We start from the raw sequence: 18108 nt of genomic DNA, 5'->3' as shown, positions 1-18108 counted from the left end.
TCATCTTTCAATCTTGCTTGATGTTTGTTTACCCCCAGAAATGGAACAACAGTCAAGGACGTCCAAAGACTTTATTTGAAAATGAATTACTGCACACATCAACTAGTCATCAGCAACAGGGTTTCATCTAACTTAGGAATAACATTACATATGAAACGGATGCTTTCTAACTGAAGTGACAAAATTAAGAAAAAGAAAAAGCCATCCGAAGGAACAAAGAAGAAAAACCGACAAAATACAAATCATACATGGTAATTTTTCTATCGTCTCGGAATAAGATGGAATGGAAATGTTCAGTCACAATGCAAAACTGCAAATGCTTATCTCATAGTGGGTAATGTTGAAGATGATGGCTTTGATGTTGATCCCAATCAGCACACAAAAATGCACACCTCTATACTTGCATATCTCCATGATGTTTAAGGCACAGATGTGAGACAAAGCAGCACCAAAAAAAATAAAATAATAATGTGGGTCATATAGACTATGCGCAAACACACTGTAAATTTGGTTTAGGCCATAGTCGGCTCAAACACACTGAAAATGTGGGTCATAGTCTGCTCAAACACTATCAACCTCTCATCCACACACACTAGCATTACTGACAAACCATTCAAACATCTCTGTACCCCTATGCCTATGGTTTGTTTGTGATCAACATTTTTATAAACAGTATTGCACAGCTTTTTCTCCCTGGTTAACACAAAGATCTATCCCGGTAGCTCAGTTGGTAGAGCACTGGACTTGTGATCGGAAGGTTGCAGGTTCGAATTCGGGCCAGGACGGACACGGGTCAACTTAATGTGCAGACCCAGAGACGGAAGCCATATCCCACCCCCGTGTCATCACAATGGCATGTAAAAGACCTTGGTCATTCTACCATAAGTGCAGGTGGCTGAATACACCTAAACACGCAGACACCTTGGTAGCGCGACTCCGTTGCTGCTAGCTTTCCACTGGGAGGAAGCGACCCGAATTTCCCAGCAATGGGACAATAAAGTAATGAAAAAAAAAAATCCCTTTGGTCTCAGGAAAATTAATCTTGATGGTGCCCACCGTGGTCACACAAGCTATAACAAATTGAAAGTAAAGAAGCAGAAAATTGATAAAGCTCCATTAGACCCTCCATATCATTTACTGCATCCCCATGTCCCAAAACTGGTATTTCATTTGCAGTACACATTAATCCTACAAAATCAAAATGTCTGACTTAGATATATATATATGATATTCTTTGATATAATATAGTTGTCAGAAATCCTAAACAATGCCCACCTTATTCACAATTTAAAGAACAATAACAGAACACCAGTAATACTTTAACAGTAAATAGATAAATAATAACTAACTCCAACCTAAATCTACTTACAAACTTAATTTAACAAAATATGCAAAACTGACAGGCCACTTACTGACAAACCATGGCACACAAGCTATGAGTTTATTTTTTTGCTTCATAAATATGCACTTACTTTTGCTGAAAAGTCAATCCAACAACAACAAAAATCATTCATAATGCCAACAACCACCATAAAATGCAATGCCAATGAATGGTCTTGTGACTAGGGTGTAAAGTCTTCACATTATGTTCTCCTTGCACAAATGGTTATTTCTGTAACTGGTCAATCTTTCCTCTATTCCTGTCAACAATTGTAGCTACCATCAACAAAGAGTTTACGCTATCACAGCATGGGAGAGCAAAAAGGTGAACAGGTAGAGTGCAAAATCTTCGCTGCCAGCACTGATGTAGCCCATGATAGCGTTGTACTTGGTGATCACCTCTGGTTTCATGCCCGACAACAGAAGGGCATAGGATATCATGGAACTCCTGTGAGGCAGCTGAATGTCCTGGAAAAATAAATCGAATGAGATGTACACTCAGATTCAAGTGGTTTATGTTAGAGAGTGCTCACAACCCTTACAGTTTCTTTTTGCTCCGACATTCTCATCTCGTTCACTCGGAGAACATCACATGCACACACAACCAACATACATCACACAGATCTAACATACATCTCTCTCAGCTCTCACACACACACTCTTACATGAAACAACTTCTCTTCTTTCAAATGCTTCCACATACTCTGATGACTCTCAGTTTGTTCAAAAGGACACAAAAAGATTTCATTTCTTGCGTTTACCTTCATGTGCATGGTCTGAAAATAGTACAGAGATCCTTCCAGAAGAATGAATGGAACAAGCACCAACTGAAATAGAACAGAACATTTTATAATCCATCCACTGAATGATTTTATTTATTAACTCTTACCAGTTCGGGGGTTTTAGGGCATATTTTACAGTGCTGTTGGTGCCTACTTGCCGAGTGGCTATCTGGGGTCATATTCTAAATGAAATATAGAAAGTTATATATCAAATGAAAGGAAAATGAATAAGCTTTTCATATTTGCAAAGAGAATTGTGCTATCTTTAAAGGTAAAAAATGTTATGGGGGTGACAACATGATTTTTGTTGAAATTTGTACGCCCATTTTTTGGAACACGTGACAAACACAAAGCTTAAAGAAAACATTTTTTTTGTGTTCAGTTTATTTTAGATATGCTGCTAACTAGTCTGTTTTGGCATTCATTTTACATAAGATAGCAAAGTTTTATTGAGTTTTGCTGATAAACAAAAAAGTTATTGTCACCTGAATACCCCCACCCAAATTTCAAAGTTGGACGTTTCATGACATACGCATGCCTAAGGCACACCAAAAAAATAGTCTGTTTACGGTATCCCGACCGACCCTATTTTTTCCCGCGACCCTAGACTTTTTTTGGGCATTTGGGAAAAAAATTAAATAAATAAATAAATACATTTTTTGGCAAAATAACTTAAAAATGTTTTTTTGGAAAGAAAAAAAAAAGGTCTGTTTTTTGGTCTAATAACTTAAAAATATGGGGGTTTTTTTGGGGAAAAAAAAAAAAAAAAAGTCCCGACCTACCGACCCTATTTTATTGGCCTATGTTACCGTTAACAGACTTTTGTTTTTGTTTTTGCCTAATAATGCATTCCTATAACTAACTTATAACAAAAACCCAGCTTGTTTCTGTCTAACATATGAGTTTATCCACTGTCCGACCCATCCAATGTAAAATAACAATTATTTTTTTTCGATAATTAGATAATTGGTCAGTGGAAAACTACAGGGGGGGCATCGTAAGCTTGCTTACGATGGGTAAGGGAGCGAACTGGTAAGAGTGAAGGAGATTTCTATAGCGCATAACTAAAAGCACTATGCGCTTACCAGAGAGCAAAAAGTTTATCTGGAAACATAAACAATCTATTTGCTCGCTGTAACGATATATATCTATTTTCGATGTGCTATGACTAAAAATTGGTTTTCTGCAACTCCTGTGTTCCAAACGTTACCTCATTTTCATTATGAATATAAATATATGTGAGACTAATACCAAATAATAACAATAATGATGAGAGGCCGAACAATAAGATTAAGATCCATGTTCTCTGCGCTTTACATAGTATGACTATGAATAAAACACACTAAGTCACCAAAATAATGAAATGAGACAACACTTCAGGGTTATTTCCTACTTGAATCATTTATAAGCCTGCTGTTTAACAATTTTAAAGTCCATCACAACATTTGCAATCAGAGAACCATGGTAATTGATATGTACTATGTTTACAATTTAAAACACAGCCACAGATCTTAACATTTAAATTTGAAGTCCTCACTTCTGCCAGAACATTAGCTTATGGGATTGAGGTCAGCTCTGAACCTGAACATTTCAACACAGTTCATATCATATCATATCATATCATTTCATGTCATATCATTATCAGTCAAGAAACAACAACAACAAAAAGCAAACAAATGATAAACAGAAGGCAAGCACACACACAAACTTCACCTCAAAGAAAAGGATTCCTAAGCCAAAGCTGAGTGCCCAACGTGTGAAAAACGCAGTCAGCAAACACCCTCCACACCTCATCAGATCCAACACTTTGACGGGGTCAGTGTCGGCAGACACTTCTTTTCCAATTCCAGGGATGCTTTCCAATCCATTCCCATGCGTGCTGGTTCCGGGAAATGATTTCCCTGGACCATTGGCTTCTGTGGTCACTTTCGGTGCTGGCTGCTGGTCATTTGCTGGAGTTGTTCTTTGTGTCCTCTGCCTGACACTGGCTGCTGAGGCTTCAGATTCAATGGGTTCAGTTGTTTCTGATGTGCGTTTTATTCTGTTTGTTGGATCTTCCACTGGCAACGGGCAGCCTAGTAAACTGCTGCTGTTGAAAGCATTCCCTGAACTGTCTTGCTGCAGGCCAAAGCTTGGGATCCCATCCAAACTTTTAGCTGGCTCTGCGAGAGAAAACATTTTTTTTAATATAATATCTCACTTTTAGAGATCTGTTAAAACTTAGTGTTATCATGATGCGTATACCGCTCTTACTGAAAGCTTAAATAGTCAGCTCTTCAAGAAGTAAGCAAGAGCATAATTTTAGCTTCAGTCAGGGACAGAGTAGGTATGGCTAAATCGTCCGCCCGGTCGCAAGGGGCAAGTGAAAAATCCGCCCGGCTAGTAGAAACCATCTGGCAGGTTGCCCGGCTGGCAAGTGAAACAACGCAAAAGATACATTGCATATATATCTAAACAAGGTGAAAGCGTGAAAATTTGTCACCCTGTTTTCAAGAATGCTACAGACAGTGATATGCCATTGTTAAATGTTAATGTTATAACCGATAATCACCCCGTCGCGATATAACCTTCGTGGTTGAAAACGACGTTAAACACCAAATAAAGAAAGAAAGAAAGAACCGATAATCACCGAGTTTAAATCGACAACACAAACGTCAAGTTTATAAGATGTATCAGTCACACAACAAGCAAAGCTACGTGTTGTAGACAACCACTTTACTCAAGAAAAAACAAGTCGCGAAAGGCAAAATTACTACATTTAGTCAAGCTGTGGAACTCACAGAATGAAACTGAACGCACTGCATTTTTTCACAATGACCGTAGTCCGCCGCTAGTGCAAAAGGCAGTAAAAGTGACGAGCCTGTTTAGCGCGGTAGCGGTTGCGCTGTGCTGCATAGCACGCTTTACTGTACCTCTCTTCGTTTTTACTTTCTGAGCGTGTTTTTAATCCAAACATATCATATCTATATGTTTTTGGAATCAGGAACCGACAAGGAATAAGATGAAATTGTTTTTTAAAACGATTTCGGACATTTTATTTTAATCATAATTTTTATATTTTTAATTTTCAGAGCTTGTTTTTAATCCGAATATAACATATTTATATGTTTTTGGAATCAGAACATGATGAAGAATAACATAAAAGTAATTTTGGATCGTTTTATAAAGAAATAATTTTAATTACAATTTTCAGATTTTTAATGACCAAAATCATCAATTAGTTTTTAAGCCTCCAAGCTGAAATGCAATACCAAAGTCCGGCCTTCGTTGAAGAATGCTTGGCCAAAATTTCAATCAATTTGATTGAAAAATGAAGGTGTGACAGTGCCGCCTCAACTTTTACAAATAGCCGGATACGACGTCATAAAAGACATTTATCGAAAAAATGAAAAAAACGTCTGGGGATATCATACCCAGGAACTCTCATGTAAAATTTCATGAAGATCGGTCCAGTAGTTTACTCTGAATCGCTCTACACACACACACGCACAGACACACCACGACCCTCGTCTCCCCCTCTATGTTAAAACATTTAGTCAAAACAAGACTAAATGTAAAAAGGACGCAGCCAATGAGATTTAGATGGAGACACCTTTGTGCCTGGTCAAGTGATTTTTCTTCTTTGTTAAATTTAAGCGTTGGAACTCTAGTTGCGTATTCCCAAGTCTACGGTTATACGTTCAGTCAAGTAATGAAGTATTACTATTAACTAAATATAAAATTTTAAAAAGACATGAAAATTGAAATCTGCTCAAAATGAATGCTACTTTCACTTCTTCCCACTGTCTGAGCACTTCAAACTTTTACAATTTTTGAGTAGCAACGTTCTGAGATAAAAAGCATGCAGACTTTTGAGCAGATCGTAAACAGCCAAAGTTCTTCCCAGCAATGTACTCCACAGTAATCACGGTGCAAGTCTGCCCACAGGCGGAAGGTATCGTCCACTGGACTAGATCTACTACTATCACAGAAAGACTTTTCTGTGATAGTAGTAGTCCAGTGGACGATACCTTCCGCCTGTGGTCTGCCTCCATAATCATGAGGCAAAACAAAAAAAGGTGTGGTTACGGTAACATAGCCAAATAAAATAGGGTAGGAAGGTAGGCAACCACTTTTTTTTCAACTTTTTTTTCTAATGTGTACAAATTAAACCTACTTGACAGGGAAATAAGTGTGCGACTCAGGCGCTTTCGCTTTCATTGCGTTTTCTGCACTCGTTTTCTTGTTTGTTTGTTTTTGTTTTTTTTTTACAAATGTAATAAAAAGTTATAGGGTCGGCCCCTAAAAATAGGGTAGGTCGGGTTACCGTAACCACACCTATTTTTTTTTTAGGCCTGATAGTCCATTCGAACAAAATTACCATTTTCGACGACCTCAGAATTTCCAAGCACTCGATTCAATCGATTTTCTGAATTTTGAAGAATCTTGCGTCGGCGTGCTTCTCTTCGGGCTTCTGCGTCTGCCATTTCACACAAGTTGTCTTCCAGCTGAAGAAGATTATCTTGTTCCACGGAGCCTGTGTCTTGTTCGGAAAGCAGAACGACTTTGATGGGTATCGTTTTACCAGAAACGCTCACAAAGAAAAATATCTGAATCTGGTTTTATGTCGTGTGTGTGTGTGTGCAGGGGCGGAGCAGTTAAGCCTGAGGGGGGGGGGTTACAAACTGGGGTCCAGGGGTAGACCCTATGTGGGGTACAGGGGGGTCTGGGGAGCAAAGCCCCCCTGAAGCTGAAGAGTTTTAGCTATATTATAAACAATTTATGGCTTATCCTTGATTTTAAACATGAGCAACTGGTGTCAGCAGCCACTCATTATTTCTTTTAAAGTTAGTATTAAATCTTTGGGCGGGGGACAGCCGGGGGGGGGGGGGGTCCTGAACCCCTGTAATCCCCCTCCCCCCTATCCGCCCCTGGTGTGTCTATGTGTGTGTGTGTGTGTGTGTACTACGGTGTCACTGTATGTGTGTGTCACTGTGTTGTGTGTGTGTGCAGTGTGTTGTGTGTGTGTCTGTCTGTCTGTCTGTCTGTCTGTCTGACAGCTGTTTGTCTGTGTACATAATCAAGTGAATCGGGAAACGACGTGTCGATTCGGATACTGTAAAAGGCTGAGAAGCAGCAAATATATAATATACACTCGGAGTGCGTGTCGCCAGTGCGATTATATATACACACAAAAAACAAGCATTCTCAGATTCACTATTATTTTTGCCTCTGAGTGTTTATATATACCTGTAAATCTTCTACAGACATGGCATAGTGAATATGGACGGGTTAAGTGTATTTTGTGATTATTTGTGTAGTATAGTAGTTAAAAGATGATAAGAGACTTGCTACTGTCAGTTTCGCATTTAGACATCTTCATTGAAATTGCTGCTTTTATGATGACAGATTATTGAAATCACTACATGTTCTAACTCGTTGCTAGAGCTAACGCAAATATATGTTTTTGTTGATGACAGCATCTCTTGGCTTTATTTTTTCAACTAGCTCTGGGCAATAATGTACAACTTCCGGTTCTGAAAGACCCTTTCTCTCGGGAAAGGAAAAGTGAAAAAGTTTTCTTCTAAGTGCATCACAGAGAAGACCTCATGCGGCTTTTAATGCTGAGCCGGAAATTTTAAGTTAAACTGCAACTCATCATGTAGATGTTAAGTTGATCAAGCGCTTGAAGATTTGTGTAGACCAAAGGCATGAGTGACACCGATGTCTTCTTTCGATTTCATGCTGTATACGCCACCAAGGACAACAACACACCTGAGTTTGTAGTGATCGTCTGCCACTGTAACTAAAGCAATGAAAGGAGATGAAAATGACAGATTAGATAAGATAAATCGTGCACTTACTTCAAGAACTGCGAAGACGCTCTTGGCGGGAGGTAAGGGAATCTTTATTGATTTTGCAAATGTACTGATATTATTATTATTTTTTGTACGGTTGATTGTGTGGAATGTAAGGTTGTGAGATTGTTATGTACGAGTGTATGCATGAAGCGCCTTTGTAAACGCCACGAGCTTCCCTTTGGGAAGGTGTGCGCGTATAAATAACCATTATTATTATTATTATTATTATATAGGCTAACTGGAATGTTTCAACTTGGGAAAAGCTATACGCACTCTGAGTGTATACAGGATCAATGGGTCTGTATACACTCCGACAATGAAAAGCTCTGTTACAAATCTGTAGCCAATGAAATGCCCCCTAACAAGTCGTTAGGAACTGAGTAGCCAATGAAAAATCAGTCTGACGTATGGACTTCCGCTATCTCTTTTCGGAGTGTCGAGGGTTGGTAAATAATGTACATTCACATAGTATACAACCGTTTCTAGGTCGAAACACACTCAAAGTGCAAAGTGTGTTCCAAACTCCGACAATAAACTGCCGTGAAGGCACTGAAGCATCAGTTTCGTGTGTGTGTTTGTTTTTGTCTGTGTTTGTTCCCAGCATATTTTGATACCATGAATCGAAAGTGAAGCGTACCTATTAAGCAAAATGGCGCCGAATGACGCTCTGAGTGTTGATGTGGTTCAGTGTCCGGTCTTTTAAGTACACCCCGAAAATGTAATCTACGTTACAGCAAAGGCCGTGCAGCATCAGATTGTTTTTCGTTTCTTTGTACAGTAAAACCTGCGAGCAAAGGACGCTCTTGGGGAGCCTTGCCACTGTCCTTTGTAGCAAGGTGTCCTTTCTTATGAATATGAATGCGCCAACATTTTTTTGGAGAAAAAAAACACCCAACAGTCACTGATTCTTTTTTGCCACAGTGATTATTAAAACTCAAAGTTTTGAAGCCCTCAAGTTTTTTTTGTTTTTGTTTTTGTTTTTTGTTCAAAGAACAGGAGAGAGAGAGAGTGAGGTGCAATCGGTTTCTTATCTGAAGCAATGGGCCATTCACTGGAAGATTCTTTGATCGAGCTGTTGAAAACCACTCGAAGAGTTCTTCGTTCAACTCGTCATAGGTTGTTTTTCTTCTCTTAACACATTTTGCCGTCGATCTGGCACCGGAGTCCCACTGACTGAGAATTTGTGTTCGATCAGCTTTTATGTTGGAAATTTGAGTTTTTCCTCAATTCAGCTCATCAGCAACTTTTCGAACGGTCTTTATGACATCGACTCTCTCTTCTAAAGTCAAATTTTTTCGTTTTGGCATGATGAGACGAAGACGAAGGATGACACGAAGATGCATCACAGTACAGAAAGTAGAAACCCGAAATGTTTGTGAGTTCACGGCATCGACCAATGAGCGTGCACCATACAAAAATCAACTTCTTTCAAGTGCTGTCATTGGCTTCTCGCGCGTTCACATCGCCAGCAAGATTGTATTTGCAGAACCAAGATGGCGGACCAGCGTCTGCTAAAAGCTGTCTGCTTCAAGGGTTTGTCCGTTGTTGACAAGTAACGAACCCAATCGGGACCAAAAAAGGGTGTCCGCGTCCACGCCTTTGAGGTGTTCGCTCTTTTAAGGTGTTTTTGAGAGTAAAATACATCCGTCCTCACTTGAATTGTCCGTTATGCTAAGGTGTCCGCCGAAATAAGGGTCCGCTAGATGCAGGTTTTACTGTACTCTTATGAGTCTTATATTATATAATCAACTGCTCTGCGTTTCTATCGCTAAGTGGTGTCGAATGGCAAATTAACGCCGTAGTATATACAAGATTCTGACCCCTGTATACACTCCGAGTGCGTGTATAGCCAGTGCGTTTCAACTTTCACTGTTTTAGTCAGCATTCCTTCATTCGAATCATTGTTAGAATGGTGTGCAGAGAAATAAGGCCCATAGGTACGGATCTTTCGTTCTTCATAGTTGTAGTTCCTAATTCTGACTATGCCATTCATATAAAATTTATAACCGACTAACTCAGCTAACTTCAATTAACTGATCCCGGCAGCAGCCTTGAAATTAAATGAAAAGGCTTCTTGCATGGCCAGGGTACTACTTTTCTCAGAAAAAAAACCCATCTAAAAGAACTGCAGTGACCTAGTGGATAAGATGCCAGCTTCCCAAACAGAAGGTCGTGGGTTCGAAACCCAACCATTATTATGCAAGACCAGGCAAATGCACATACAAAGGACCCTGTAATCCATGACAGAGTTACGTAGGTGATAGTAACACGTAATATATACTAAATATACCAAGCTTGCATCCCCCCAATATGGGGTATAGCTGCCTAAGTGGTGGGGTAGAAATTGTGGTAGTTTCAGACCATGAACGAAAAAGAAGATCTTTAAATAATGTCATTTGACATGTTTGTTTGAAATCATCCCTGATTTATGCCATTTCAACCATTATTTATGTGTTTGTATCAGTTCACTTGCTTTTAGTTTTATAACTTCCGCTCCATCGCAAATCCTGACACAAACAAGAAAATAAAGGTGAAAATTGCAGATATTATTAGTTATGATTTTAATAAATATATATAATATATATCATGATTTAACTTTAAGGACAGAATATCTTATTTTCTGTTGAAGTTTTCAGTGGTTTTTTTGTTAGAACAGACTAATATTACCGGGCATCATGGCTATGTCATCAGATGATCAGGAAATAGGGCCAAAGGAATGTTGTTTTGGCAGTAGAATGTATGAATCTGTGCATTTTTAAAGTCTCAAAATGTCCTCAAAGTTTTGATTCTATCATTTTTTTGTTATATTTTCAGGGGTAGCGGGATGTTGTGCAAAATCTACAGTGGCACCTCTGGATCGTGTGAAGATCCTCATGCAAGCTCAGAACACACACTTCAAAGATCTCGGTAAAATTTCAAACTTGTCCTCTGTGGCTATTTGCAATTGCAGATGTATATTGCGTGAAGTTCACATTCTGTTTTAAAATCTCTTGAAATGTTTCATATACATTGGTACCTCTGATGAGAGAATATGATTAGGATAAACAAAAGTGTCCCCACATTGTAGCTGCCCCATCATGACAGGTGTACTTTAAGTTTAACATGAAAGAAGAGGACAGAAGTGTTACAAACGTTCAACTAAAAAATAACAAAGTCTCAAGGTGTACTTTTGTCTAGTTCATACATGTATATCAACTCGACGGGCGCAGTGGCCTAGTGGTTAAGACGCCAGCCTCCCACGAGTAAGGTTGTGGGTTCGAATCCTGGCGACGTCTTGTGGGTTAAGGGTTGAGATTTTTCAAATCTCCCAGGTGAACTTATGTACAAACCTGCTAGTCCTTATCCCCCTTTGTTGGTACACGCAAGCACACGACCACTGCACACGGAAAAGATTCTTTAATCCATGTCAGAGTTCGGTTGGTTATAAAAACACATAAATACCATGCATGCTTCCCCCGAAAGGGGCGTATGACTGCCTGAATGGCCATACACATAAAAGATCGTGGGAGTTTCAACCAATGAATGAAGAAGAAGAATTAAGACATATCAGTTGACAAGGGACAACAGGAGGTGACCTTTACTTTGTTGGGGGATGTTCTCTAATTGCGGGGGTTCTGATATCACCTGTACCACTTAATGTCATGCAATCACTTTCAACTGCTGTAGTTTTCATCTAGACAATAAGTGAAAATAAGTGAGATGTCTTCCATTTCCAAGCGCAAACTTTTTCTTAGTTTTTTTTTTATGACCTAATTTTAGTTTGGTTTTGAATTTGATAATGTTTTGTCCAGGTGTCTATGGAACATTTAAACAAGTTTTGGTCAAAGAAGGAGTGCCTGGTCTCTACAAAGGCAATGGAGTGCAGATGATAAGAATTTTCCCGTATGCTGCCATTCAGTTCACTGCCTTTGAACAATACAAGAAGGTGTGTATTTCAGATTTTACACATCAGATACTGAGATAGCTCTTAATCAACCAATAAAGCAAGTCGTTAATAAATTTAGCTGAGAAGTTTCATTCTTAAATGTCTCAGCAGGATATTGTTTGACCAGGTGGACTGGTCGTTGGCTTCTGTTGCTTCTGAACTTTATGCTATTTCTGAAGCTAGTGAACCTGAATTGTCTGTGTATATATTTTTGGAGTTTGACCGTGGATGTGAAAAATCATGTCTATGTCTGAATTAAGCTGATATGGAATGATTTATTAAAAAACTTTTGACGTGTTTGTTGTTTTCAATAAAAAAAATATCATTAATAATTCATTATTGAGTGCTGTGAGTTTACCAGAGTAGTCATAGTTTATATAAAAAAAAAAAAAGAATGCACATGATTTGTTCTCTGTTTGCAGCTAATTTGTCAATTCTGAGATTATCCATATTTTGCAGTGGCTGAAACCTGCTTTCCCAAATCATCCACATATTGACAAGTTGTTTGCTGGATCTTTAGCAGGTAGGCAATGCCCATATGTCCGACCTGTTTGTCTTCTATCTATATATATATATACGACTTGTGTCTGTCTCTGTGTGTGTGTGTGTGTGTGTTCGCGATGCACGGCCAAAGTTCTCGATGGATCTGCTTCAAATTTGGTGGGCATATTCAGGTAGACCCCGGACACAACCTGGTCAATGAGAATTTTCAACATGTGCTCTCAGCGTGCAGCGCTGAACCGATTTTGGTTTTTCTGTTCATCTTCCCAGATCCATTCCCAGTAACTCTTCCTTATCTTCTCCAGTGTTTTGCGTTTATCTCCCTTCCTTCGTGTGGCGTCAATCCATATTCCCGTTACTATTTTTAGAAGGTCACTGTCCACAACGCTTTCATCCCGGCGAAGCCGGATATTCCCGTTACTATTTTTAGAAGGTCACTGTCCACAATGCTTTCATCCCGGCAAAGCCGGGTATTCTTCTACTTCTTCCCGGCGAAGCCGGGTACCCGGCGAAGCTGGGTATTCGGCTCTACTTCTTCCTGGCGAAGCCGGGTATCATTCGGCTCTACTTCTTCCCGGCAAAGCCGGGTACCCGGCGAAGCGGGTATTCATTCTAGTTAATATATATGTGTGTGTGCTACACATGAACACATGTGTTTCAGTTACAATTTAAGGCTCTAGTTTACAGCTATCTAGGCGACTAGGTCTTATGGGAAATATCAGCCTGAACTTAGTCAAGGTAGTATGCTGCTTCATGTAGCCAGCTTACAACTTATAAGTACTGTATGTAACATAAAAATAAAAGTCCTTGAGAAGCAGTCACCTGAGCTGACTTAATTGTTTTTTCTGGCGATAATCATAAAAAATTATTGATACAAAAATCTTTTATAATATGCAGCCCGGCTATTGAATCTTGGCATATGTTCTGTTCATGAGGAAAGGTGTACAGTAAAAAAACCCTTTTAAGACCACCCAATTTAAGACTCCCTCCGTTTTTAAGACCTTGCTTTTTCACATTTTTCGCAGAACCTCTGTAAAATTTACCTCCATTTTAAAGGTCCTTGTCTACATTTTTATACCGAAATCGCCATTTGACCATTAAAATGCAGAGTCTATTATCTACAAATATCAACAATACACCCCCTTTCGATCAGGAAAGACGAAGCCAGTGTAGCCGTTTGATAATTCATTGTAGTATTCCAGCGTAGTACTCATAGTAGGATATCCTTATTTGGAAAATGCCAAGCGCAAAACTCCTCTCAAATCCCGTGCATTTCGTGCGTTTAAAAAAAAGCGTGGACAGCGCTCCAGTGTCAAACTGTTGCTGCACTTGTTTGGGCGTGGCAATAAGCGTAGTGACATGAATTTGATTGGTCAGTATTTTTAGGCAAAGCACATGTTCTCAGTAAACAGAAAACAAAATATTGGAAGCGTGAGTGACACGCTACCCAAAAATAAAATCTTTTTTTACATATTTTTTTTCTATAACTTTTTTCCCCATGGTTCATCCATCATCTGACATAACTTTTTAGCGAAATCTAACCATAAGATTATTGAAAAAAAGCAAAAATGTAGACGACCTTCTTTAAGACTCCCCCCTTTTTAAGACCTGATTTTTTCAGATTTTGTTAGGTCTGAAAAAGGAGGTTCCACTGTATACATTGTGTATAGCTTCATTTAAATGATTGGATAGGGTTGCAATGGTTTACACTGCGATTTATACCTGTAGGAAGGTGCAATTCTACATCTGAATTTCTGTCCTTGAACAGGATTGACAGCGATTTTGGGGACGTATCCTCTGGATGTTTTGAGATCCCGACTGGCCTTTCAGGTGAAATCTCCGTCCATGGAGCTTGGCATGAGAGAGATGGTACGACGAATGCATCTAACCGAAGGTGGAATGCGACCGTTTTTCAGAGGCATGGTTCCTTCCATGATAGGGATGGCGCCTTACTCAGGTTAGTGTGAAGCTGTTTGAATTATCAATATGCTAAGTTTTGGGTTTATGCCTCTCCTGGAATGTTTCAATTAGTTTTACTTCAAAGCAATTTTCCTAGAACGTTATTCTCTCTTTTTTTCAATAAGAAGAAATAAAAGAAGAACTACAAGCAAGTGCTACATTTTTGCAATCAGCTTAGAAAGTCTTTAACAAACATATTGTCAAACCTTTTTTTAACGTGACACATTCTACAGACACATGCATAGTACATGTATGGATAAATCTATGATTCTTTGAGACATAATTGTGCATGCTGTGTATATCTGAGAAAAAAAGGGGTGTAAGCGCTCTAAATGCATACAACATGTGCAGCAATAGTAAGTTAGATTCAAGCAGAACCAATCTCTTGGCAACTGAAAAAAATAACAAGCTTGCTGTTCAATTAATGGCAAGAAAGTTAGCAACAACAAAAATCTTGCACAACAATCTTGAATAAGTAATGCAGACCCAATAAAACAAACTGTTGAACTAATATTGATGGGACAATTTATAGGCTTGACGGCCCTACTCCATTTGTCCCCACGAACTAAACTAAACACATTCTATGTGTTCCTTTTTATCCTTGCTTTCAGCATGATTTTACAGTTTCTAATGACTAGATGTGTGTCTCTCTAGGCCTGTCCTTTTATTCTTACGAGATGCTGAAGAACTGGTGCCTAGACACCTACCCAGACATTGTGGGCAGTCCGTGCCCACAGAACACAGGAGGTCTGGTGCTGGTGGTGCCTGCAAAACTGTTGTGTGGAGGGGTGGCAGGCGCTGTGGCACAGACCGTCTCGTGAGTACTATCCCTCTGCTGGTCTGTTCGTCTGTCTGTCTATCTCTCATTGTCTGTCTGTCGCTGTCTTTCTCTGTCTCTCCCCTCATGAACTCTGTATCGCTCATTTTCTTTCTCTCTTGTATCTCTGTTTGTCTCTCTGTCAATCACTCCGTCTGTCACTGTCTTTCTCTGTCTATCCCCTAACGAACTCTGTATCTCTCATTTTCTTTCTCTCTTTGCTCACTTTATTGCTCTCTCCATGTTAGAGTGATACTGATAGATTTACTTAAAAATAGCCTAGTGTATATGCAGTGCTGGTCAGGTCAGAAGTAATGGTTGTCTCCTTTGCAAAGCTGTTGTAAGCGTTCATAATTTGTGTGTGCGTGCATGTGAATACACGTGTGTGTGTGTCTCTCTCTCTAACTCACTCCTACACACTCACACACGTATACACCTCCCGATCCCCCGTCTGTTTTGTTTCTCTGTCGTTGTCATTCATGCTTCTTTAAATAAACTTGATCATTGTGTATGTTGTTAGATACCCACTGGATGTTGTTCGACGGCAGCTTCAAGTGGGCAAGATGCACAGTGATGTCAACAAGTTCGAAGGGTGAGCACTTTCATACTCATGTTTGTGGATTGATGTTTTGTAGTTAAAAGTCAATGTCACACTATTCATGAATCTCCATCATGACATTATTTCACCTTGTTTAAAGTTTCTCTTTGTTGTCTGAAGGACCTGTGTCATACTGCATGTATGTAACAACTTTGTTTGTCAGTGTGATAGACATGTTGATATTTTTGAACCAGCGGGACAATACTTGCATCAAGCAGGAAAGCCCTTATAGATGATTTATTGTTATTGATTAATCTTTGAAGTTTCAAAATAATATGCATATATACATATGTACAGTACAATCTCCCATAACGACCCCTTCCAAGAACAAAACGTCACGTTTTCCGACTTTTTGATTTTCTTGACACGGATGCCTCTTGCACTGTAACTGACCTCCGAATAGTTAAACCTCCCGTTTTCTGACAACAGACCAACCAGCCAATGAGTCAATAAAGACTTTCATCTCAGTTTACTACAGGCAACTGTGTCCATCTTTAAGTACTTGTGATTTGATTCTGACTGATGTGAAATCTAATCATGGGGTATTGGTTTGGGTGTATAAGTGTTTGCCATCACTGTGAGAGCGTGTGTCACGCATGCAAATGTCTTTTAACCTTCACCGTGCTTCGTGGGTTGTGGACCACCCAGAGCCTCACAAAATGGCTTTTAACCTTCACCGTGCTTTGTGGGTTGTGGACCACCCAGAGCCTCACAAAATCGTCTTTATCTCTGAAACTATGTGGAGTTTTTAATTGAGACTTCATGTAATCTCTAATCACTATGCGACCTTTCCATCGCCCAACTTTTGAAAGATTATCTTTGTAAACAAACAAATAAATGATAACGTAAATTGAACTACACAGTCTGGATGATGTGTGTCGTGGACAACCCATATGGAATTACGAAAGGAATTTTACGTTGTTTATCCTTATTCTGATGGCGTGGCTCGTGCACGACCCATACTCAGCAAAGAGGCGGCAAAACGTGTATCCCAGTTCGGATGGCGTGGGTCGTGTACGACCCATACTTTTTACATTGAATCCTTCTTTGGAAAGTATGGGTCGTACACAACCCACATCATCCGCACTGTGTAGTCCAACGCGTGATCGGGTGAAGGTTAAGGAACGTTTCCCACTGTTCCTTAAACTTGTAAGAATGCAAATATCAAAGGAAGGCAGGAAGTGAAATGACAAGCAGTTACCTCCTACTAATGAAATGACCAGGACATTTTCATGGGTTTGGGTGTCCAAAACATGTGATTCCCAATAAAGACCTCTCCATTTTACAACCGATTTTTCTGAAAGTTGTCAAGGTCACAAATGGGAGGTTTTTACTGTATCTGCGATGACAGCTAGCAAATTCTAACTGAATTGTGGAGCTTCTGAAATGATGATGATAACAGTGATAATGATACCCTGGAACCCAAAAATCTGAGAAAATCAAGTCTCAAAGAAGAGGGAGGGTTGAAGAGGGAGGTAAATATACAGATGTTCTGAACATAAATCTAAAAAAAGATATGCTTTTGAAAGGAGGAGGTCTTGAACGGAGATTCCACAGTAGTGATGATAATAAATGATAACAACAACACTGATGGTGACTCTGATCTGATAATAGTTTTCTCTGTGTCAACAGTCGCAGGTGGTACAACGTGCTGTTTCTTGTGTACCACGATCATGGGGTGGTGAAAGGACTATTTCGTGGAATGAGTGTCAACTATCTACGCATCATGCCTATGGTCGGCGTTTCCTTCACAATCTACGAAACGATGAAGCAGTTTTTGGGACTGGACACTGGTTTTGACAGATGATGAAGGTGCAAGTGTAGACCACATTTGTTGTAGCTGGTTTTAATTCTTCTTTTTTACATTTAGTCAAAGTTTGACTGAATGTTTTAAGATAGAGGGGGAATCGAGACGAGGGTGGTGGTGTGTGTGTGTGTCTGTTTGTGTATGTGTGTGTGTGTGTGTGTGTGTGTGTGTGTGTGTGTGTGTGTGTGTGTGTGTGTGTGTGCAGAACGATTTAGAGAATACTACTAGACCGATCTTTATGAAACTTTACATGCGAGTTCTTGCAAATGATAGCCTCAGGCATTTTTATCATTTTTTTTATAAATGTCTTTGATGACATCATATCCAGCTTTTTGTGAAAGTTGAGGTGGCACTGTCACACCATCATTTTTGGGAAGCTTAAAAATTAAGAAATGAGTTGGTAATTAAAAATCTGAAAATTCTGAATAAAATTAAAATGTTAGTAATTGATCAAAAAAGGAATGCATCTTGTTCTTTGTCATTTCCTGATTCCAAAAAC

General features: G+C 39.3%; 2 protein-coding genes across 2 annotated transcripts; one reads left to right on the top strand and one right to left on the bottom strand.

Annotated features, from left to right (window-relative positions):
* Positions 1-57: 57 nt before the first annotated feature.
* Positions 58-6707, bottom strand: LOC138959385 (guided entry of tail-anchored proteins factor CAMLG-like). The gene is made up of 4 exons (XM_070330834.1): positions 6523-6707; positions 3876-4324; positions 2142-2207; positions 58-1848 (listed from the first exon to the last, which is right to left on the bottom strand). Exons 1-4 carry the CDS (start codon positions 6626-6628, stop codon positions 1675-1677), a joined length of 795 nt encoding a protein of 264 aa, XP_070186935.1. The 5' UTR covers positions 6629-6707; the 3' UTR covers positions 58-1674.
* A 983-nt stretch (positions 6708-7690) lies between these two features.
* On the top strand, positions 7691-17729 carry LOC138959383 (solute carrier family 25 member 16-like). Its single transcript, XM_070330831.1, has 8 exons — positions 7691-8037; positions 10817-10909; positions 11794-11927; positions 12387-12450; positions 14197-14385; positions 15042-15204; positions 15725-15796; positions 17435-17729. The coding sequence occupies exons 1-8, from the start codon at positions 7956-7958 to the stop codon at positions 17607-17609; spliced, it is 972 nt and encodes a 323-aa protein (XP_070186932.1). The 5' UTR covers positions 7691-7955; the 3' UTR covers positions 17610-17729.
* Positions 17730-18108: the final 379 nt, after the last annotated feature.

This window comes from Littorina saxatilis, linkage group LG2 (genome assembly GCF_037325665.1).
Source record: "Littorina saxatilis isolate snail1 linkage group LG2, US_GU_Lsax_2.0, whole genome shotgun sequence".
NCBI lineage: Eukaryota > Metazoa > Mollusca > Gastropoda > Littorinimorpha > Littorinidae > Littorina > Littorina saxatilis.
This window is presented reverse-complemented; position numbering and strand designations above follow the sequence as displayed.